General features: G+C 40.8%; 4 protein-coding genes and 2 long non-coding RNA genes across 11 annotated transcripts; 4 read left to right on the forward strand and 2 right to left on the reverse strand.

Annotated features, from left to right (window-relative positions):
* The first annotated feature begins 38 nt into the window (after window positions 1–38).
* Window positions 39–1038, forward strand: LOC135799644 (DET1- and DDB1-associated protein 1). Of its 2 annotated transcripts, none has more exons than XM_065312827.1 (4): window positions 39–194; window positions 275–413; window positions 463–524; window positions 650–1038. In XM_065312827.1, exons 1-4 carry the CDS (start codon window positions 192–194, stop codon window positions 740–742), a joined length of 297 nt encoding a protein of 98 aa, XP_065168899.1. In that variant the 5' UTR covers window positions 39–191; the 3' UTR covers window positions 743–1038. The 2 variants fall into 2 exon arrangements, with proteins under 2 accessions (XP_065168899.1, XP_065168900.1); XM_065312828.1 differs by having other exon boundaries at window positions 659–1038.
* Window positions 1039–1197: 159 nt separating this feature from the next.
* LOC135799632 (post-GPI attachment to proteins factor 6) lies at window positions 1198–4553 on the forward strand. 2 transcript variants are annotated; one of them, XM_065312809.1, is made up of 5 exons: window positions 1198–1501; window positions 1602–1795; window positions 1855–2311; window positions 2366–3703; window positions 3766–4553. In XM_065312809.1, exons 2-5 carry the CDS (start codon window positions 1742–1744, stop codon window positions 4467–4469), a joined length of 2553 nt encoding a protein of 850 aa, XP_065168881.1. In that variant the 5' UTR covers window positions 1198–1501; window positions 1602–1741; the 3' UTR covers window positions 4470–4553. The 2 variants fall into 2 exon arrangements, with proteins under 2 accessions (XP_065168881.1, XP_065168882.1); XM_065312810.1 differs by having other exon boundaries at window positions 1605–1795.
* On the reverse strand, window positions 4515–5405 carry Saysd1 (SAYSVFN motif domain containing 1). The gene is given in 3 exon segments (XM_065312825.1): window positions 4515–4828; window positions 4831–5008; window positions 5065–5405. Coding segments are annotated over 3 exon segments (531 nt in total). The 5' UTR covers window positions 5212–5405; the 3' UTR covers window positions 4515–4622.
* Window positions 5406–5445: 40 nt separating this feature from the next.
* On the forward strand, window positions 5446–8623 carry Stt3B (catalytic subunit 3B of the oligosaccharyltransferase complex). Its single transcript, XM_065312812.1, has 6 exons — window positions 5446–5788; window positions 5852–6314; window positions 6374–6923; window positions 6978–7717; window positions 7773–8093; window positions 8158–8623. Exons 1-6 carry the CDS (start codon window positions 5562–5564, stop codon window positions 8233–8235), a joined length of 2379 nt encoding a protein of 792 aa, XP_065168884.1. The 5' UTR covers window positions 5446–5561; the 3' UTR covers window positions 8236–8623.
* A 1212-nt stretch (window positions 8624–9835) lies between these two features.
* LOC135799645 (uncharacterized) lies at window positions 9836–13334 on the forward strand. The gene is made up of 3 exons (XR_010550045.1): window positions 9836–10220; window positions 10329–10367; window positions 10968–13334. It is a non-coding gene; the product is annotated as an uncharacterized lncRNA (long non-coding RNA).
* Window positions 13335–14217: 883 nt separating this feature from the next.
* Window positions 14218–21946, reverse strand: LOC135799586 (uncharacterized). Of its 4 annotated transcripts, none has more exons than XR_010550031.1 (6): window positions 21613–21946; window positions 20649–20687; window positions 14830–14881; window positions 14666–14717; window positions 14502–14553; window positions 14218–14389 (listed from the first exon to the last, which is right to left on the reverse strand). It is a non-coding gene; the product is annotated as an uncharacterized lncRNA (long non-coding RNA). The 4 variants fall into 4 exon arrangements; XR_010550029.1 differs by lacking the exon at window positions 21613–21946 and adding an exon at window positions 20796–21107; XR_010550030.1 differs by lacking the exons at window positions 20649–20687; window positions 21613–21946 and adding an exon at window positions 14994–16084.
* Between the last annotated feature and the right edge of the window lie 123 nt (window positions 21947–22069).

Genomic DNA, 22069 nt, shown 5'->3' on the forward strand with positions numbered 1-22069 from the left:
GATTTAGGATTAGCATTTGAACATGTAGGCAGGTTGTGATCTGGGGGAATTTATTTTCTCCAATATGGCAACCTGGGTGACGTATATATTTGACAAGTCGACTTTCACACTTGCGAAACTTGTGAAGTTAACTGTTTACATCGCCATTTATAAAAAACACAGATTGTTATTATTGATCGTTATTAATTAGAATGGTAAACAATCGCCGACAGGAGCATTTGTTTTTTCATGAATTTAATCGGCTGTTTTCTGTTTCCATGCGGTTGTGGTCCAGGCCGTCGCCGAGTTTCTGAAGGGATTGCCTTCATTTGATGAGAACAACTTCACCAAGTTTCATGTGGATGCCAATAATAGGTCACCGCTGAAAAGGCCTTCCGTATACGTGCCTACGAAAGACTTTCCCTCGGAACAAGGTATTCTTTTGAACAAGTTTCAAGTGTCAAATGTTTATGTTTGGTTCAGTTATAGTTACAGAAAAGACTAATATATTGCTCAGGTACCTGCATCATCACTGGGAGAAAAAGGTGTGTATTTGTAAATTAGAGAGGGGTGTGGAACCATTTGCATTTAATCAAGAGCCCAGATTGAAAGATGGGTTTCTAGTGAAGCATTAACTAGGATTCTTTAGTAATGATTAATTCTTGTAAAGAATTTACAGAAAAAGCGTGATCACACTGCAGCAGAAATTGAGGAACAAATCCAAGTGAGAAAACGAGCGCGAATTGACTACAACACACCATGAAGCACAGAAATTAGAGCAGCTAATTGCAAATGTGGTTTATCATACTATTCTGTAACCATTTATTTCTACTGATTAGAAGGTGTAAAATAATGTAATGAATTTTAAGGTTGATTGATGAAAGTCAGCATTTCTTTTTTTTAGTATATGGGGTGATGTAATGAGGATGATGCATGTTGTGTTTAAAGAATTTATGAAATTATTTTCTGATGTATAAAGTGGGAAATTCTTGTGTAAAATCTTTGATTCTGCAAAGACTTTGCACAAGATACAATAAAATATCATTTTAACTTTTATAATTCCCGTGGTTTCATATTGCAACTGTAGTATTTTCGAAGGAATCAAGATAAGGCGCGTCCACCATTAGAAATACAATAAAATGGCGCTCGGTAGATCGGCAAAAAACCAAAACAACCAAAATCCGATCCTGATATTATTATAGTACACACTTGGGAGACGGACGTCAAAATATCATGTATCGCGAGTCCATTCGACGTGGAAAGATATAAATACTAAAGCTATCGACAGAAAAGGTCAACTGATCAAATTTGTACAAACAATTAAAGAAACGATTTCATTATACATGTAATAAAGATTGAGTGGACGTAGCTCGACTGTCAACTCGATTAAGTGAGTAGGAGTGATCGTTGCAAGCAAATGTGTGACAAAGAAGCAACTAAACCTGCCGACCACGCACGTGTACGTACATGACAACATTGATTTCATATATTGTGTCAAACTGTTTGTATTTAGGTGGATCCGGTAAGTACTTAATTTATTATTAGTACTGTAAAAAGATTAAAATGTTGTTATCACTTTAACTCTAGCTTAATGTAGTAACTATAATAAAATATATTTTTAGAAGCAGATGATAAAGTATCGCCACGATGTGTGGTGTGGTCGGCGGCGTAATCATTCGTTCTTATCTGCACAAAATCAAAAGGGCTAGACCATGGTAGTAACACAGGAAGTGAGTAATCATTCCATAAAATTATTTGTGCCATGTGTTTCTCTGCAAGAATGACACAGGATACCAAACATCTGATGTGGCCACAAGTAAGTCATTAAATTAATATAATAAAAACATTTGTTTGTTGAAATACGCTTTTTTATAGGCAAAAATGCAATATTTGCTACTTTTGCTGCAATTATTTGACAGCACTTTAGTGACAACAGCCAAAGAATGGACTCAACTTTCACTCTCCCGCAGCACTTATTTGGAAACCTATAAGAATTATATTGATGCAGTGATGATGCACTTTGACATTCCTGAAAACACAATCAATGCCGCCTTTAAATTTCGCGGACGAAATAGCATGAGTATTTTTGGTTGTCCCGCCCAAGATGCAGAGCTGTATCTTCAGTATGGTGCACCACCAGTGATAAATCCAGACAAGTCAACTTTTCCTCAAGGTTTTTTATTGTCTCGACGCGAGAGCATTTATAATATTAGCTTTAAAACCGACCAGGTGTATACGTACATTAATATTAGTTCACCAACTCCAGGATCTTACTATGCTGTGGTCTTTTTTCCTTATGTAAATCCCAAGGAACAAGGCATCACACAAGATGGTAAATATTTAATTGATAAACAGACAAATGTGCAAAACTAAGTTAATTTTTTAGGTTTGTTACCTGTATGCAACAGTTTTGTAGATGCTGCAATACTTGTGCAGCAATTAAACATCACTCCGATAGTTTCGGAGCAATCTATAACCGTGAATCTCCAGCCAGACGACGCTAAACTCTTCAAAATCTACATTCCATGGAACGTCTACAAAGTGATACTAGTCATAAGCGAGTTTGCATGTTCGGACTGCGACAAAATCACGGTTCAAGCGCAAGTGTTCTCATCGACTGCTTCAATACCGCGACAAATCGTTACTATAAAAAGTAACACGGCTCATTCCTTCACAGTTTTAGGTGAAAGCAATTACTTCATTAAAATATCATCTGTTTTGACCGAAAGCGATGAAAACGTAACAAGCAGCATGGATTTTCGTTTCAATAGCAAGTTTATTGAAACACCTGAACATAACGAAAAAGATTTAAAACATTTGCCGAAAAACTGGGCCGAAGTTGCAGACAAGCTCACCAAAGATGAACAAAACAAATTAGTGGAAAGTCACAAAGAAATGTTCAATTTGAATTCATCACATCTGTACTTCACCACGTCGTACTCCCCGGTCGCAACGCAATACGATGAATACGTACTGTATAAGACAATTAGTAGCGAAAGTTTTCAATTCGGTTATGAATTGAAGCCCATTGAAGGTGGCTACGTTCCGATCAGCATCAATATCAGCAGCGTGGGCTTCACAGTGTTGAAGTTCAACATTCGCGACGTGCTCGACGTCGGCGGGACATTAAACGTCGCATTGGCGTTTCGCCCACGCATCCGGAAAGAGGCTAGATGGATTTATGTCGACAAAGAACCACAGAATCACACCGTAATCGCATGTATTCACCGCGCTGGAATAGAGACTCCTATCTGGGAGAACAAATGTCAATTTCTCACCAGGCTATCATCAAGTCCCTTGATTCTAAATGACACAGTCACCAACGCGACCTTTATGATTCCGTTCCCGGAGCCAGGTAATTGGTATCTTAGTTTCAAGTTGTTTTGCGGTCATTGCGAACCGTGTAATTGTCCCAAAGAGTGCCGACATTTAATAGAGCAATGTTTATCAAGTTGCGAGGAAAATTGTGCTGACGATTGCCATATTTGTCAAGATAAATGCGAGAAAATCGTCGTAAGTGGTAAAGCCGAATGTAAGACTTGCGATTGTGATGGCAATTGTTTGAAGTCTCAGACCAGGGACGAAATTTGTAATTCTTCCGTTCTGTATGACATTTCATCTTATCCATGCGTGGTGAACAAATGCGGAAGAAATGGCAAGTGTACATTTGGACTCTCTGAAGGTTTCGTGTACTCGACTTGTGTTTGTTTTAATAATTACAGAGGTGAGTATTGATTTTTACATAACTAACAAGTTAACTCAATGTTTTTGTTCTTTTCTCTTTAGGCTGGGACTGTGAAGATGACACAAATGCAAACTCGTTGTTTATGATTTGGCTGGAACTGATACTTCTAGTGTTTAGTAATTTTGCCTTCATGATTACCGTCTATGTCGCGTACAAACGCGCTTGCTACGTCGAAGCTCTCACGTATGCTTCAATTCTAATCGCCTCTACGTTTTACCACGCCTGTGATGCGGGAGAGAATCGCATTAATTTCTGCCTCGTCAACTTATACGTCCTGCAATTCTGTGATTTTTACTGTGCTATTCTCTCCATCTGGGTGACGCTCGTATTAATGGCTCATCTACCGCCCCCATTTCCGCACCTTTTACATGTTTTCGGTGCGATCTTTTTGGGCGCTGGTGTTACAATGGACAAGAAATCCATCTGGGTTTTTATAGTACCTGTTAGTACAGCGGCTTTGCTTGTTGTGTTCAGCTGGGCAATTAAAAATTACCGGATTCGTAAAGGCAACAGTGAATATTCGGTGAAAATCTTTCCTAGCAAAAGATATTTAATGATTTTTTTACCACTGGGATTACTTGTTGCTCTGATTGCACTGGCGGCCTTTGCACTGTTTGAAACAAAGAGTAATTATAAATATGTGCACTCTTTCTGGCATTTAATGATGGCTATTGCAGTGGTCATCTTGTTGACAAAAGATCAGGATTTTAATACAAAGCTAGACAATGGTAATGCTGCCGAATGAAAGTGTTAATGACGTTGTTCGCATTTCGTATAAAGAGTTATGTGATTTCTGAGATATAGTGTTTTATTATAATATAGAGTTTTATATTTGGTTTTTATTGAGTTAACATAATCACTGATATTATTAAAGCTAGTTTTTGTTTAAAGTTCATTATCAAAGTTGTCCAAAAATCATTTGTCTCTCCAAGTCTTCAGCTTTAACAGTGCCATGAATACTTTGGCAGTTCTTGTTAAACACTGAGTATGCACTTATTTCACCCTTAAGTTTTCTGCCTGTTCTTGTGTTCAAATACATCATCACTAATGCAGATATTCCAAAGTAAACCATTCCAAACTCCCATAGGATAAAAATATAAAACCAGTTGCCCAAATAATAAAAATTAGCAAGTATTTTATCACAATTGTGGTGGAGCAACAGTTTAAGGTGTCAATCTCAGCATCTGAGGGGACTCTGTGTTCAATGACTTCATCATCTTCAGAATCTGACTGTTTCCTATCAGATGACTTGTTTAAGAGCATTGGTTCAGTATCATCTTCAATCTATAAATAATATTCCCATTGGACGGTGAAAAAATTGATTAAATGGATGCTTGTACATTACTGTTATTTTGGTGTTTGTTGGAAGTTCGGGCAAAAATACCATCGTAAAGGCGATGCCCAAAATCAGCGACAGCGTTTTTTGATGTAGTTATAAACTCCTCTCGTTGTTTTCGCGTGCGGTATTCTTTTAACTTTGCGTCCATTACGTATTTATTGGAATCGGTAGAAGTAGAGGCTGTAAGCAACGTACAAAGTGTAGAAAGTGCCGTTAAACGTAGTCATTTCAGTCATATGTTACTCATCTGGGTGCCAAGCTGCCAAGTTCGCAGGAATTAGCAGGAACAGATATAATATAGGCAACTTTAATATCAAACCGTGTATGCACAAACACCCACTGCCAACACGTCGCCGGCCCACACCAATCAGCACACGCAACCGCTAACACATTGCTAACCTAAACGATCGGAGTGCGTTTAGAGTGTCGTGTCACCTCTTGTCAGTCAATTGTCATGTTTGTTGTGTCGTGTTAGCGTGCGGGTGCAACGTAAATACAATGCAGCAAGTCGGCACGAAGAAGTCTGCGTCGTCGACGACGTCCGCGATGACCACCGCTTCAAATACGCCGCCGACTCCGCGTAAAGTCGCCTCCGTGAACAAGAGAGCCGGCATCACCAGCCTCATCATTTTTCTTATCTTGTTGCTTGCGTGGATTGCCGGCTTTTCGTCGCGCCTTTTTGCAGTTATTCGTTTCGAAAGTATCATCCATGAATTCGATCCTTGGTAATATTATTAAGGGTTGCACTGAAATTTTCCAGTATATATTTATTTACATGCATTTTGTAGGTTTAATTACCGCGCTACGGCATACATGGTGAAGCATGGTTTTTACAATTTTCTCAACTGGTTCGACGAACGCGCGTGGTATCCACTGGGTAGGATCGTCGGTGGTACTGTGTACCCCGGGCTGATGATCACATCAGGCAGCATTCACTACCTCCTGCATCTACTGCACATCAACGTTCACATTCGCGATATTTGCGTGTTCCTTGCACCCGTTTTCAGTGGCCTTACAGCAATCTCAACGTACTTCCTCACCAAGGAATTGTGGTCTGCCGGCGCGGGCTTATTCGCTGCTTGCTTTATCGCAATCGTTCCCGGGTATATCAGCCGATCCGTGGCAGGCAGCTACGATAACGAGGGCATCGCCATTTTTGCCTTGCAGTTCACCTACTACCTCTGGATCAAGTCCGTTAAGACCGGCTCGGTCTTCTGGGCGGTGATGGCGTCGCTGTCCTACTTTTACATGGTAATAAGTCTAAGTAATAAGTGTTGAGGAAAGCCAGTAACTTTTATTTTTCATTTTAGGTGTCAGCATGGGGCGGTTACGTATTTATTATAAATTTAATTCCACTACATGTGTTTGTTCTGTTGCTGATGAACCGCTTCTCGCACCGGCTGTTCACATCGTATACGACGTTCTATATCCTCGGGTTGTTGCTGTCGATGCAGATCCCGTTCGTCGGGTTCCAGCCAATCCGGACCAGCGAGCACATGGCGGCTTCTGGAGTATTCGCGCTGATGATTGCGGTCGCAACACTAAAATATCTACAAAGCGTGCTTTCAAAGGCTGAATTTAAGAGTTTGTTTATTTTCGGCGGTCTTACCGCTGCCGGTGTTGTTTTCTTGACTGTCGTGGGATTGACTTATGCGGGTTACATTGCACCATGGTCCGGGCGTTTCTACTCCCTGTGGGATACCGGTTATGCTAAGATTCACATTCCTATCATCGCGTCCGTATCGGAACATCAGCCGACCACGTGGTTTTCTTTCTTTTTCGACTTGCACGTTTTGATTACTACCTTCCCGGCTGGCCTCTGGTATTGCATCAAGAATATTAACGACGAACGTGTTTTTGGTAAGTCCGCGTCTATCTAGACAAATACTAGAAATTAATTAATTGATTCTTTAGTTGTTTTGTATGCACTGAGTGCTGTGTACTTTGCCGGTGTGATGGTCCGTCTGATGCTGACGCTTACGCCAGTTGTATGCATGCTCAGCGGGGTGGCATTCTCTGGTTTACTGGACCACTTTTTGCGTGAAGATGATTTACGTTCCGATGAAAATGACAAGGATGACGAGGGTGCTAACAGCAAGCGGTACTACGACAAAGCTGGACCTGGCAAAGTAGCGAAACCACATCACGAGAAAACCAAGGAGGTTGACGCAATTGGACCAAATCTACGCAGTATTGTCTTAGTTGTAATGTTGCTGCTACTCATGCTGTTTGCTGTGCATTGCACCTGGGTGACAAGTAACGCCTACTCCAGCCCTTCGATTGTGTTGGCATCGTACAGCGGTGATGGCACAAGGCAAATTCTGGATGATTTCCGCGAGGCATACTTCTGGTTGTCGCAGAACACCGCCGATGATGCGAACGTGATGAGTTGGTGGGATTACGGTTACCAGATAGCCGGTATGGCAAATCGAACGACATTAGTTGATAACAATACTTGGAATAATAGTCATATTGCCTTGGTTGGTAAGGCAATGTCATCGAACGAGAGCGCTTCGTATGAGATTATGACTAATCTTGGTGTGGATTACGTTTTGGTTATATTCGGCGGGGTGATTGGTTACTCAGGCGATGATATTAACAAGTTCTTGTGGATGGTACGCATTGCTGAGGGAGAACATCCAAAGGACATTCGCGTATGAATATTATATATGATATTATTGATGGTTTGTTATAGTGAATTGTTTATAGGAGAGTGATTATTTCACGGAACAAGGTGAATTCCGCGTTGATGCTGAGGGTTCACCGACACTGCTCAACTGCCTTATGTACAAATTGAGTTATTATCGGTTTGGCGAGATGAAGATGGACTATCGCAGCCCGGCGGGATTCGATCGTACGCGCAACGCAGTCATTGGCAATAAGGATTTCACACTTACGTACCTAGAGGAGGCTTATACCACCGAACATTGGTTAGTTCGGATCTACAGAGTGAAGAAGCCGGACGAATTCAACAGGCCTAGGATACCGTTTGCTAACCGTGTTGTAAAGAGCAAGTTCGCGTCGAAAAAGGTACTAATATCTAATTTGGTTCATTTTTTTCTAGAGTTATTTATCTCAAATTTTGTATTTTCAGAGTTCAAAGAAAGGTAAAGGCACGATACGCAACAAGCCCGTGATAGTGAAAGGCAAGCGACTCGTGAAGAAGACATAGAATGGCCAATGGCCACGTAGTTAATTTGCAAATTTTAAGTATGAAAAAAGAATCAAACAAATTAAACGCGCTATTAATTGTTGGCATCAACATTAATAGCTGGTGAACAATAACATTTTTATACCTTCAACTTTACGAGAATGCCATCGCCCAACAGTTCATTGATATTCGAGCGGACACTATCGCAAGCACTTTTCTTAACAAACAAAATTCACTCGTCCAAGGGTTCGCATTTACTCTTTTTCGATTATGTTTCAGTTGTGTGATTTAGATATGATTTTCAACATGAGTGTTTATGTGTTTGGGGATGTCTGTAAGCGACCAGCACTGAACATAAAATATCAGGTGTCTGCAATAATAAAAATACATTTTTGTTTTGTTGAAACAATTTGTTCGCCTATTTCAAAGCAATTTTTATTAACTATTACTCGGATCATGCGGTACAAAGGCTCTATTATAAGATAAAGTATTATAATTAGAAAAATTAAAGGTTCATTTAATTAATTGTTCACACACAGCAAAGGAACATGGAAAACAAACATGGGAAACTTGCAAAACGCTGCTTTAAATTTGAACATCACGTGTCATCTAGGTATGACTTATTGCCTTTCTGTATAAAATTGCTATTCATTTAGACAGTGTGTTGTATGCACACTTTTGTGTACGTGTGTCACACGGACGCTGCCATCTAAGTGCGTGACCACTCACTACCTCATAGACAATTCCGCACTGACTCACATGCGTGCCACACTGTTTGAAACACCATGTATTTTATTGAGGTACCATAAAGCGTCCTCAGATGGCGCAACGATGCTGGTTCAACTCAAAATATTCCAACGATTGCATTTTGTTTTGTTCCATCGATGCGGTAACAACTAGCACATTCCACACTTTCGGCTTGAATTATTGTTCGATGTAAATTCAGTAAATATAGCGTTATATTTTCTGATCGCCGGTGATAATATTATTAATATTAATATCAATAAACGTGTTTGGCTTTCCACTAGTTATTTGTCGCGTGTGTAAACTTCGTAATTGTTATTTTTGCGTGTTTTGTTTATTCACGTGTTTGTGAGTTCGTTGCCGTCGGACGACGGCCGGTGACATTTTGTGAACGCCAATAATGAATTGACTTGTGCAAAAGACTTTTTTCATCAAGAGATGCTCATGGATTAATATGCTACCAGGTAAATATAGTCATTTTTACAATTATTTGCGAATAACAAGAATTTTAACTAAAAACTGGGTTCCGACGGAATGCAGATTCTTTTCAACATGCTACGTAGGTACTAACTAAAGAACTATTTTCGGCCTTGTAAATAAAAATTAAGAATGAAAATTTGAAGTTTAATTTTTATATTTAATCTAAATTCCGTGACTACTATCTGTGACATTCATAGGTGGCACTAGCATGGACGAAAAATCATAAAATAGACTTTTATTGTTTATTTCTCTATTTAGAATTGTGTTTGTTTTACTTTCTTATCGCTTCTGCCGGGTGGAATGCAACGCATAAGACTCCCGAGTGTCGTGTTTCAATCACCTCACGCCGCATGCAGCATATTCTAGTTTAGTTTGAATCGCGGGCATCTTGCCTATTGCAACTCGCACACAAGGTCACGTGTCATCGACGCGCCGGTTTTGCGCATCTCTTGATTTCTGATCGGAAACTGTCGCGTCGTTTCGTGCTCGGCTGCGGCATGCGCTATCGATAGTTTGCAGCCAGTTTTGTGCGGATCGCTAGTTAATCTAGGCGTGATTTGACTGACTCGTATTGTTTGTTCAGACTTCTGCTTTCAAAATTTACAAAATATTTGATCATCAATCGACTATTTAATTGTAACTACTATAGTAATGTTATTTATTATTTGCGCGTTTAATTTACAAAAGTGGTTGATATCGCGTTTCGTGTGCATACTTGTCGGTCGCCAAATGAAGTGGATACAAAATGGCTCCCATGCAGATTAATTAATTATTATCCTTGTGTAAGTTACTTTAAACTTAATAACACATATTTTATTTGTTCTATGTTATGTGAATATGTTATTCTTAAATCTTGTGAAATGTTTCAACTTCTTTTCTTCTAATTACAGCACTTGCTGTGCCTTGGTGACTGATGCGCACAACAATTGGTAAGTTTATAATCCAATTATATTTTTCATTCTAATTTATGCGACCAACGTGATGCGTAATAGGTACCTCATTACGTATTTGCATTGGTATACATTGTCATATATTTATCGTTTGTTTATTATAATAAACATAATTTATTTGGCGTATGCGCCAATACTTACGGTATTTCTTTGATTTTGCATTATATTACAATTAGTATCATCGCGAGCGAGCACGCAATGCGCAATATACAATGTGACAATATCTATGGTATATCGGTCATTTCACTTTAGTTAGCAATGTGGATAGTGAAGCAGCTGCCTGCTGTGCGTGGATAGATATAAGATATATTGTGCTAAAGTAGGACAAAAAAATGTTCGCTATCAATGTTTTAAATATGATCCTAGTGATTTTTGCTGATTGTCTTGAATCTTTTTATTGCGATTCTTAGGCGGAATTCTGCTATTGCTAATCAGTATTTGTGTATAAACAAGTTTTCGAGTCGCATTTATATCATGTTTTACACTTCGCCGAGAAGTTTTATTGCATGTTTTGTCTCTGCCTTATTTTATCAATACTTGCACGTAATGTTCTAACTATCGTTCTCTTCTCTGTTTTAGCAATTACTTTCGAGTTGCGATGCCCGAGTCCCGAGCTAAATTAGAATTCGAATATGATTCTCTTCGTCGGTCGACTCCCGATTTAAAATAAAATAAATATTGACACCCCTTCCCGCATTTCCCCTTAACAATGTAATTTATTTCACAGATTTTATCATCTTCAACAATAGTCCTGAGTGTTGCAACGAGTAAAATACTGGTATGTAGTATGTGTAACTAAGTGTTTGTTTTGTACTTATCCCCACGTGCTGGTAATATGTACGGCTTTTTAATCATTGAACGCGAGCTAGGCGTCTAGAGTTGTAGAAATAAATTCTCCGTCGGGTTGTATTTGTTAGCGGTAGAAGTGACTCGGTTCAGGGTACCTTACAAGGCCAGCGGTAAACGTGACTCGTGTTCAGGGCACCGTATGAACCCGGCGATAATTTGCATGAAAAAAATCACCCTTTTTCACGAAATGTTATTTTTTCGTGTTTGCGCGCGATCTAGGCGGCTCACTAATTTCAACGTGGCGTCTATAGATGCGGAATTAAATTCTCCGTCGGGATGTATTTGTTTGTTGCAGGAATTCGACCTGCAACCCGCGAAAATTTGCATAAAAGTGTGATTTTTGTCACCCTTTCTCGTGAAATGTTTGTATTTTTTCGTGTTTGCGCGCGATCTAGGCGGCTCACTATTGTCAGCGCGGCGTCTAGAGATGCGGAATTAAATTCTTCGTCGGGTGGTATTTGCTTGTTGCTGGAATTCGTCCTGCCACTCGCAAAAATTAGCATAAAAGGGTGATTCTTGTCACCCTTTCTCGTGAAATGTTTGTATTTTTTCGTGTTTGCGCGCGATCTAGGCGGCTCACTATCGTCAGCGCGGCGTCTGCAGATGCGGAATTAAATTCTCCGTCGTTTTGTATTTGTTTGTAGCAGGAATTCGGCCTTCAACCCGCGAAAATTTGCATATAAGGGTGATTTTTGTCACTCTTTCTCGTGAAATGTTTGTATTTTTTCATGTTTGCGCGCGATCTAGGCGGCTCACAATCATCAGCGCGGCGTCTATAGATGCGGAGTTAAATTCTTCGTCGGATGGTATTCGTTTGTTGCAGAAATTCGGCCTGCAACCCGCAAAAATTTGCATATAAGGGTGATTTTTGTCACCCATTCTCGTGAAATGTTTGTATTTTTTCGTGTTTGCGCGCGATCTAGGCGGCTCACTATCGTCAGCGCGGCGTCTACAGATGCGGAATTAAATTCTTCGTCTGGTGGTATTCGTTTGTTTCAGAAATTCGGCCTGCAACCCGCGAAAGTTTGCATAAAAGGGTGATTTTTGTCACTCTTTCTCGTGAAATGTTTGTATTTTTCGTGTTTGCGCGCGATCTAGGCGGCTCACAATCGTCAGCGCGGCGTCTATAGATGCGGAATTAAATTCTTCGTCGGATGGTATTCGTTTGTTGCAGAAATTCGGCCTGCAACCCGCAAAAATTTGCATATAAGGGTGATTTTTGTCACCCATTCTCGTGAAATGTTTGTATTTTTTCGTGTTTGCGCGCGATCTAGGCGGCTCACTATAGTCAGCGCGGCGTCTACAGATGCGGAATTAAATTCTTCGTCTGGTGGTATTCGTTTGTTGCAGAAATTCGGCCTGCAACCCGCGAAAATTTGCATATAAGGGTGATTTTTGTCACCCTTTCTCGTGAAATGTTTGTATTTTTTCGTGTTTGCGCGCGATCTAGGCGGCTCACTAATTTTAACGTGGCGTCTACAGATGCGGAATTAAATTCTCCGTCGTTTTGTATTTGTTTGTTGCAGGAATTCGGCCTGCAACCCGCGAAAATTTTCATAAAAGGGTGATTTTTGTCACCCTTTCTCGTGAAATGTTTGTATTTTTTCGTGTTTGCGCGCGATCTAGGCGGCTCACTATCGTGAGCGCGGCGTCTACAGATGCGGAATTAAATTCTTCGTCGGGTGGTATTTGTTTGTTGCTGGAATTCGACCTGCAACCCGCGATAATTTGCATAAAAGGGTGATTTTTGTCACCCTTTCTCGTGAAATGTTTGTATTTTTTCGTGTTTGCGTGCGATCTACGCGGCTCACTATCGTCAGCGCGGCGTCTACAGATGCGGAATTAAATTCTCCGTCGTTTTGTATTTGTTTGTTGCAGGAATTCGACCTGCAACACCTTGTATAGTTGTTTCCATTTTCCATCAGCTAGAAAATGAGCTGTTTGCTTATTTCTGTATCCCGGTAGGACATTATTACGTGGTATTTGCTTACATATGCGTGGCTATGCATGTCGTAAGTCAACATGGCGGCACGTATTTGGTTGACTTATAAAATCTTAACATGTATTCTATTGTTAATAAAGAAACAGTAAAATATATTGACTTGTTTGGTTTGCATACCCCTTCTATGATTACAGGTACAGTTCCCTCTCCCAGGGGATGATCCCCCTATCAACATTGTTAACGTATTATGTGCCATCATAATTAATTCATAAATCCCTTAAACTTTAGTGGAAATGTCATTGCAAGATATGGAAAATAGTTTTGATCAATATTAATTTAAAAAAGGTATCGCTAGTGCCATCTGTCTATCAGTAACTAAACTACGCCGCTATGAGAGATTACTGGAAATTCAGCCTACTGCACTTTCAGAATTCGAAAACAGAATTCAAAAATTCCAACTTTTTATTTTCAACATAAAAAAGAGAAATCTTTTGCCTTTTTTATAACAAAATCTTTTCTTTAAAATTTTTTTGTGCCATTTTCAAGATTTTTCAATAATGATACCACCTGGTAGAGAATTTTTCAAGGATTAATATTATGTAGTTCTTAATTTTCTAGCCCTCTTAGTTGTCGAGATCCTTCAGAATTCGAAAACCGAATTTGCGGAATAGAGATTTTTAAACATTCATTTTACCCGCCATTAATTTTTACCGCCTCTTTTATTTACTTACCTCCTCGCCCTTCCTGTGATCCTAATACCAAAACCTGAGTTTCGACTGTTTCGAGTCCAAATTTTGTGTCATTTTGCTCTCAGAGTCGACAAAATAAAGATTGAATATTAGGATCGCAGAAAGTTGAGGAGGCTGATAAAGTTTTCGCGGTAACTAGTAAGGTGCTGCCTCTGGTGGCGACGGCTCGAAGCTCAAAATTTTTGGTTGTTGTAGTCTCTAATGGATAGATGGCACTAGCATGCACTTTTCAAAATAAATGTTTTAAGGAATCGTTAAATATGTGGTCGGGTAGAAATAACAGAAATAATTTTAATTAGAAAAACTTAAAAATATTCTTTATTAAAGAAAACACACAAACATACATTTTGGGAGTCAATTTGTGTAATAATTACAAAAGTTATTTAAGATAATGAAATTTAATAATAACAATCTGATGCAAGAATGGTCCTTCCACGATGTCAGACTCAGGTGCAAAATCCCTAAATCAAGCAAAAATTAGTTTTTTGAACATAAAAATGCAATTTTAAGGGTTAATTTGTGAGATAATCACAAAAGTTATTTAGGAAAATGATAAAGAAATGAATTACTTACAATCTGATGCAAGAATGGTCCTTCTATGATGTCAGACTCAGGTGCAAAATCTCTAAAACAAGCAAAAATTAGTCCTTCGAACATAAAAATGCAATTTTGGGGGCCAATTTGTGCGATAATCACAAAAGTTATTTAGGAAAATGATAAAGAAATGAATTACTTACAATCTGATACCAGAATGGTCCTTCTACGATGTCAGACTCAGGTGCAAAATCCCTAAAACAAGCAAAAATTAGTTTTTTGAACATAAAAATGCAATTTTAAGGGTTAATTTGTGAGATAATCACAAAAGTTATTTAGGAAAATGATAAAGAAATGAATTACTTACAATCTGATGCAAGAATGGTCCTTCCACGATGTCAGACTCATGTGCAAAATCCCTAAAACAAGCAAAAATTAGTCCTTCGAACATAAAAATGCAATTTTGGGGGTCAATTTGTGCGATAATCACAAAAGTTATTTAAGAAAATGATAAAGGAATTAATTACTTACAATTTGATACCAGAATGCTTCTTCTATGATGTCAGACTCAGGTGCAAAATCCATAAAACAAGCAACATTTTCTTTCATGCAAATTATCATACGGTGCCCTGAACACCAGTCATTTTTACCCCTAGTCTCGTAAGGTACTCTGAATCGAGTCACTTCTACCGCTAACAAATACAACCCGACGGAGAATTTAATTCCGCATATCTAGACGCCGTGCTAACGATAATGAGCCGCCTAGATCGCGCGCAAACCCGAAAAAATACAAACATTTCACGAGAAAGGGTGACAAAAATCACCCTTTTATGCTAATTTTCGCGAGTTGCAGGTCGAATTCCAGCAACAAACAAATACCACCCGACGAAGAATTTAATTCCACATCTATAGACGTTGCGCTGAAGTTAGTGAGCTGCCTAAATCACGCGCAAACACGAAAACATACAAACATTTCACGAGGAAATGTGACAAACCTCACCCTTTTATGCAAATTTTCGCGGGTTGCAGGTCGAATTCCTGCAACAAACAAATACAACCCGACGAAGAATTTAATTCCGCATCTCTAGACGCCGCGCCGACGATACTGAGCTGCCGAAATCGCGCGCAAATACGAAAACATGCAAACATTTCACGAGAAAGGGTGACAAAAATCACACTTTTATGCAAATTTTCGCGGGTTGCAGGTCGAATTCCTGCAACAAACAAATACATCCCGACGGAGAATTTAATTCCGCATCACTTGTCGCCGCGTTGACGATAGTGAGCCGCCTAGATCGCGCGCAAATACGAAAACATACAAATATTTCACGAGATAGGGTGACAAAAATCACCCTTTTATGCAAGTTTTCGCGGGTTGCAGGTCGAATTCCTGCAACAAACAAATACATCCCGACGGAGAATTTAATTCCGCATCTATAGACGCCACGTTGAAATTAGTGAGCCGCCTAGATCGCGCGCAAACACGAAAAAATAACATTTCGTGAAAAAGGGTGATTTTTTCATGCAAATTATCGCCGGGTTCATACGGTGCCCTGAACACGAGTCACGTTTACCGCTGGCCTCGTAAGATACCCTGAATCGAGTCACTTCTACCGCTAACAAATGCATTGTTAGCGAAATGCGTAACGTAGGCAACCAACAACACAACATACATTACATTATTTTTCAAATACCGCGCGTAAAGACCGGCGCACTGCGTGCGCCCGGTGCAGTAGCTAAGTACAAGCAGAGCGCAGCAGACGCAGATTAAGAGACGCCTTATTCAATAAACGCTATTCAACATTCTTTTACAATTACAAGTGCTCATTGTTTCATGCTTATCTTTTATCACCTGCCCTCACAAGTGCCACACCTAACATCTCAGAAGTGGGATGAACAGGTAAGACGTGAGACTTGAGCATTATTGAGAGCATCCTGCGCGAGGCAGCCTAGTTTTTTTTCCGCGCCAACGGAAATCTTGGAGGTTAGAACACGTGCCGAAGGGGGCACAACGGAACGCACGAGTAACGGCCAACGTCCCGGCCAACGACGATTCGCGCGAGTATCCCCGAGAAGCCGAAAGACGTTCTACATCCACGATGGGCGATGATGGAAACGAAGCTGGTGCGTCGCAACAACCGATGCCACCACAACCTGGCACGGACGCCGCCACCCTGGCCGGCGTGATGCAAATGTTCAATACGTTAATGCAGTCGATGGCAATGGCGCAGCGCCCATCGCCACCGGCCACCACCTACCATAGTGCACCGGGTGCACAGTCCGGACTTACGACGTTCGACGCGAAGAAGAGTGCCTCAGAGTGGTTGGCATCGCTACGCCGCCAATGCCAACTACATCAGTGGAACGACGCGTACGCGCTAGAGGTTGTGCGAACGCATCTCGCTGGAGGACCCGCCGTATGGTTCCAGGATCTGCAGGGCGTGCACACGTTAGTCGATTTTGAAGCCGCCTTCACCAACACCTTCATCCAACAAGACAGTTTTGCTACTCGTTGGAAGCGGATGGAAAGTTATGTACAATCCAAAGACCTTGATATTACTGATTACTTTTACAACAAACTTCATTTATGTGCAGGGTTGGAATTGAGCCTGGAGGAGAAGAAGGAACAACTGCTTATTGGGTTGTATGATAAGCAGCTGTGCACAGCCATGATGGCACAACGTCACGCCGACACCAACAGCCTGTACCATGACTTGCTGAATTATTTGCGTGTGCACAAGGCTCGTGAGGAGCGCTTGTTTCCTTCTCCCAGGAGTCAATCAACCCATGCACCACGTGTGATGGATTCCTATGGTGCGCCCATGAAGAAACCATCAGAAGTAGGGCGGTCCGCAACCCCAGCACCGCCACAGCCGACTACAAGTCGAGTCATGAAATGCTTCAACTGCAACAAGGAGGGACACCTCGCCAGAGATTGCCCTATCCCACCAAAACCACGCGGACTATCCAAGCCCGAAACCCGTCCAGCGGAGACAGCCGCAAAGAGTAATGGACAAGTAAAGATCATTACTTCGCAAGACAATGATGGTGTGCTCAAATACTTGAAGCCAATCACATGCAACGGAATGGCGTTCCAGAGCTTGATTGATCCAGGAAGTTCGGAGTGCACCCTGAAGGCGTCGCAAGCCATCGCCGCAGGCTTTACCATTCAGCGCAAGGAGACCTTGCTGAAGGCATTTGGTCCCGCAAACCATGTTGTCAAATCTCCCGGATTTGTCACGGCGGATGTTGCCATCGATGGTGTGGTTCTCTCAGAAATAGTCTTTAGCATCGTTCCGGACGACGTTCAGAGCGTGGACGCCATCATCGGTCGACCATTCACCGAGAACCCGTCTATCGTCTACATGCGCATTGATGACGACCTGATATTTACGTACCGTAGTGATGATCCGTTCTCTGCTTTGGAAGTCGAGGCGAAGAAGCGCGCGTCAAATCGAGTGACGACGGAAGCGAACATTCCACCACGTTCCGTAAACCTGGTAGAGGTTGTCTCAGGTACGGAAACGCATGCTTTTCCACTGATCAATTGGGCGGTTGAGCCCACTCATGTATCTCAGAACACGAGTCTGTTTCGGGGTGAGGTACTGAATTTGGAGCAAGCTGAGCCCCGCCAGCAACCCATTCCACTCGAGGTCATCAACGTGGACGACAATTTGGATACGGACACAGTGAACGAGCTGCATGGCCTCCTCAACGAGTTCCGCGATACCATTGCGATCGATTCCTCCGAGTTAGGATGCACAACGGTCCTACAAATGGACATCACCGAGGTGCCGGGCAGTCAACCCGTGCGCCAGAAGCCTTACAGATGTAGTGCCGATGAGCGCGAGGCGCTCAACACCATCATCAACGAATACAGAGATGCAGGTCTAGTCACCGACACGACCTCACCATACGCCAGCCCTGTACTGCTGGTGAAGAAGAAGACTGGGGAGTACCGAATGGTTGTCGACTATCGACGGTTGAACAACCAGACCGAACCATTGCCATTTCCGCTGCCCGACATGGATGAACATCTGACACAGATTCGCGATGCAAGGTACTTCACGACACTTGATTTGGCTCATGGTTACCTCCAGGTACCATTGTCGGAAGAAGCACGCAGAAAGACAGCTTTTATTACTCCGGACCAAACGGGTGAGTTTACCAGAATGGTATTTGGCTTGACCAATGCCCCCTCGTACTTCTCAAAACTAATGCAAAAGGTTTTGGGACCTCTCCGTAATGACACGGTGATGTACTACCTTGACGACATCCTCATACCTGCGCGTGATTGGAAGGACATGCGAGTCAGGTTAACCAAGACCCTGATGGCGTTGAGAGGTGCCGGATTAACGCTGAGGATCGAAAAATGCTACTTCATGCAGGAGCGTGTGGAGTATTTGGGGTTCATTCTGAGTGCCGATGGCATAGAGCCTGGCCCCGCAAAACTACGAGCGATCTCGGAGTATCCTGCGCCTACAGATATCCACCAGCTACGGCGTTTCCTGGGAATGGCTAGTTTCTTTCGCCGTTTTATAGCCAATTTTGGTTCCAGGGCCGCCATTTTGAACAAATTACGACGTTGCAGGAGAAGAAGTTCCGGCAAGTGGAAGCGCCACTGCCGAGGTGAAAACGTAAGGAAGAGCTCACGAGTCACAAAGGTTCCAGCCCGCTTCGCAGCATACACACTCGAGGACGAGTGAGAGTCAGGACGGTCGAGTGTTAGCGAAATGCGTAACGTAGGCAACCAACAACACAACATACATTACATTATTTTTCCCGCGCAAGACCGGCGCACTGCGTGCGCCCGGTGCAGTAGCTAAGTACAAGCAGAGCGCAGCAGACGCAGATTAAGAGACGCCTTATTCAATAAACGCTATTCAACATTCTTTTACAATTACAAGTGCTCATTGTTTCATGCTTATCTTTTATCACCTGCCCTCACAAGTGCCACACCTAACAAGCAGAATTCCGCCTAGGAATCGCATTAAAAAGTTTCAAGACAATCAGCAAAAATCACTAGGATCATCTATATATATAAAATTTGCGTGCCACAGTGTTTGTTTCCATACTCCTCCGAAACGGCTTTACCGATTTTTACCAAATTTTATATGCGTATTCAGTAGGTCTGAGAATCGGCTAACATCTATTTTTCATACCCCTAAGTGATAAGGGTTGTTCACCCTTAACTTTTTTTTAAATTTTTGGACAAATTCTTTTGTTTTTATTTTTTTTATAATGTGCAATAAAAAAATACATACAACCCTAAATTTTTAGTTTTTTATTTCCTACCCTATTTCTTTATAGCCATTTTAGTAATTTAATCATTTTCACATGCGTATTCAGTAGGTCTGAGAATCGGTAACTTCAAATCTCTAAGTGATAAGGGTTGTTCACCCTTAATTTTTTTTAAATTTTGGTCGAAATTTTTTGTTTTTATTTTTTTAATGTGGCATTAAAATATACATACAACCCTAAATTTTTGGTTTCTTATCACCAACCCCTATTTCTTATAATAAGTAAGTTACTTTTTGTCTACACTAAAATTTATCTAGAAACTAGAAATAATTTATATGGCAAAACAACGTTTGCCCGGTTAACTAGTATATATATATAAAACATTGATAGGAAACATATTTTTGTCCTACTCTAGCACAATATATCTTATACACATTGCTAACTAAAGTTAAATGACGGATATAGGTACCATAGATATTGTCACATTGTATATTGCGCATTGCGCGCTCGTTCGCGACGATACTAAATGTATTATAATACAAAATCAAAGAAATACCGTAAGGCTCCCCGCACACTACAAACTTTTTATCGGCCGATAGTTTGGTCGGGCTTATAATCAGTATGAAGATGTATGCAAGTCCGCACACTACAAAATCGTTGTAGTAGTCGTTGTAGTGTGCGGACTTGCATACATCTTCATACTGATTATAAGCCCGACCAAACTATCGGCCGATAAAAAGTTTGTAGTGTGCGGGGAGCCTAAGTATTGGCGCATACGTCAATTGAAGTCATTAGACCACGTGCCCCAATACGAATTATATGCAAATAAATTATGTTTATTATAATAAACAAACGATAAATATATGACAAATACGTAATGAGGTAGTACGTATCGCGTTGGTCGCATAAATTAGAATGAAAAATATAATTGGATTATAAACTTACCAATTGTTGTGCGCATCAGTCACCAAGGCACAGCAAGTGCTGTAATTAGAAGAAAAGAAGTTGAAACATTTCATAAGATTTAAGAATAACATATTCACATAACATAGAACAAATAAAATATGTGTTATTAAGTTTAAAGTAACTTACACAAGGATAATAATGAATAAATCTGCATGGGAGCCATTTTGTATCCGCTTCATTTGGCGACCGACAAGTATGCACACGAAACACGATCAAATATCAACCACTTTTGTAAATTAAACGCGCAAATAATAAATAACATTATTATAGTAGTTACAATTAAATAGTCGATTGATGATCAAATATTTTGTAAATTTTGAAAGCAGAAGTCTAACAAACAATACGAGTCAGTCAAAACACGCCTAGATTAACTAGCGATCCGCACAAAACTGACTGCAAACCATCGATAGTGCATGCCGCAGCCGAGCACGAAACGACGCGACAGTATACGATAAGAAATCAAGAGATGCGCAAAACCGGCGCGTCGATGACACGTGACCTTGTGTGCGAGTTGCAATAGGCAAGATGCCCGCGATCCAAACTAAACTACTCGTAGAATATCCTGCATGTGGCGTGAGGTGATTGGAACACGACACTCGGGAGTCTCATGCGTTGCATTCCACCCGGCGGAAGCGATAAGAAAGTAAATTGTGTTCAAAACAAGCACAATTCTAAATACAGAAATAAACAATAAAAGTCTATTTTATGATTTTTCGTCCATGCTAGTGCCACCTATGAATGTCACAGTAGTAGTCACGGAATTTAGATTAAATATAAAAATTAAACTTCAAATTTTCATTCTTAATTTTTATGTACCTACAAGGCCGAAAATAGTTCTTTAGTTAGTTCGCAGCATGTTGAAATGAATCTGCATTCCGTCGGAACCCAGTTTTTAGTTAATATTCTTGTTATTCGCAATAATTATAGAAATGACAATATTTACCTGGTAGCACATTAATCCACGAGTATCTCCTGATGAAAAAAGTCTTTTGCACAAGTCAATTCATTATTGGCGTTCACAAAATGTCACCGGCCGTCGTCCGACGGCAACGAACTCACAAACACGTGAATAAACAAAACACGCAAAAATAAGAATTACGAAGATTACACACGCGATAAATAACTAGTAGAGGTCCAAACACGTTTATTAACATTAATTATCACCGGCGATCAGAAAATATAACGCGATTTACTGAATTTACATCGAACAATAACTCAAGCCGAAAGTGTGGAATGTGCTAGTTGTTATCGCACCGATGGAACAACACAAAATGCAATCGTTGGAATATTTCGAGTTGAACCAGCATCGTTGCGCCATCTGAGGACGCTTTATGATACTTCAATAAAACACACACTTAGATGGCCGCGTCCGTGTGACACAGGTACATAAAAATGTGCAC

Source organism: Atheta coriaria, unplaced genomic scaffold (genome assembly GCF_025399875.1).
Source record: "Atheta coriaria isolate IRGN ID8LTWV9N9 unplaced genomic scaffold, Caltech_Dcor_3.1 hic_scaffold_9_pilon, whole genome shotgun sequence".
Lineage (NCBI taxonomy): Eukaryota > Metazoa > Arthropoda > Insecta > Coleoptera > Staphylinidae > Dalotia > Dalotia coriaria.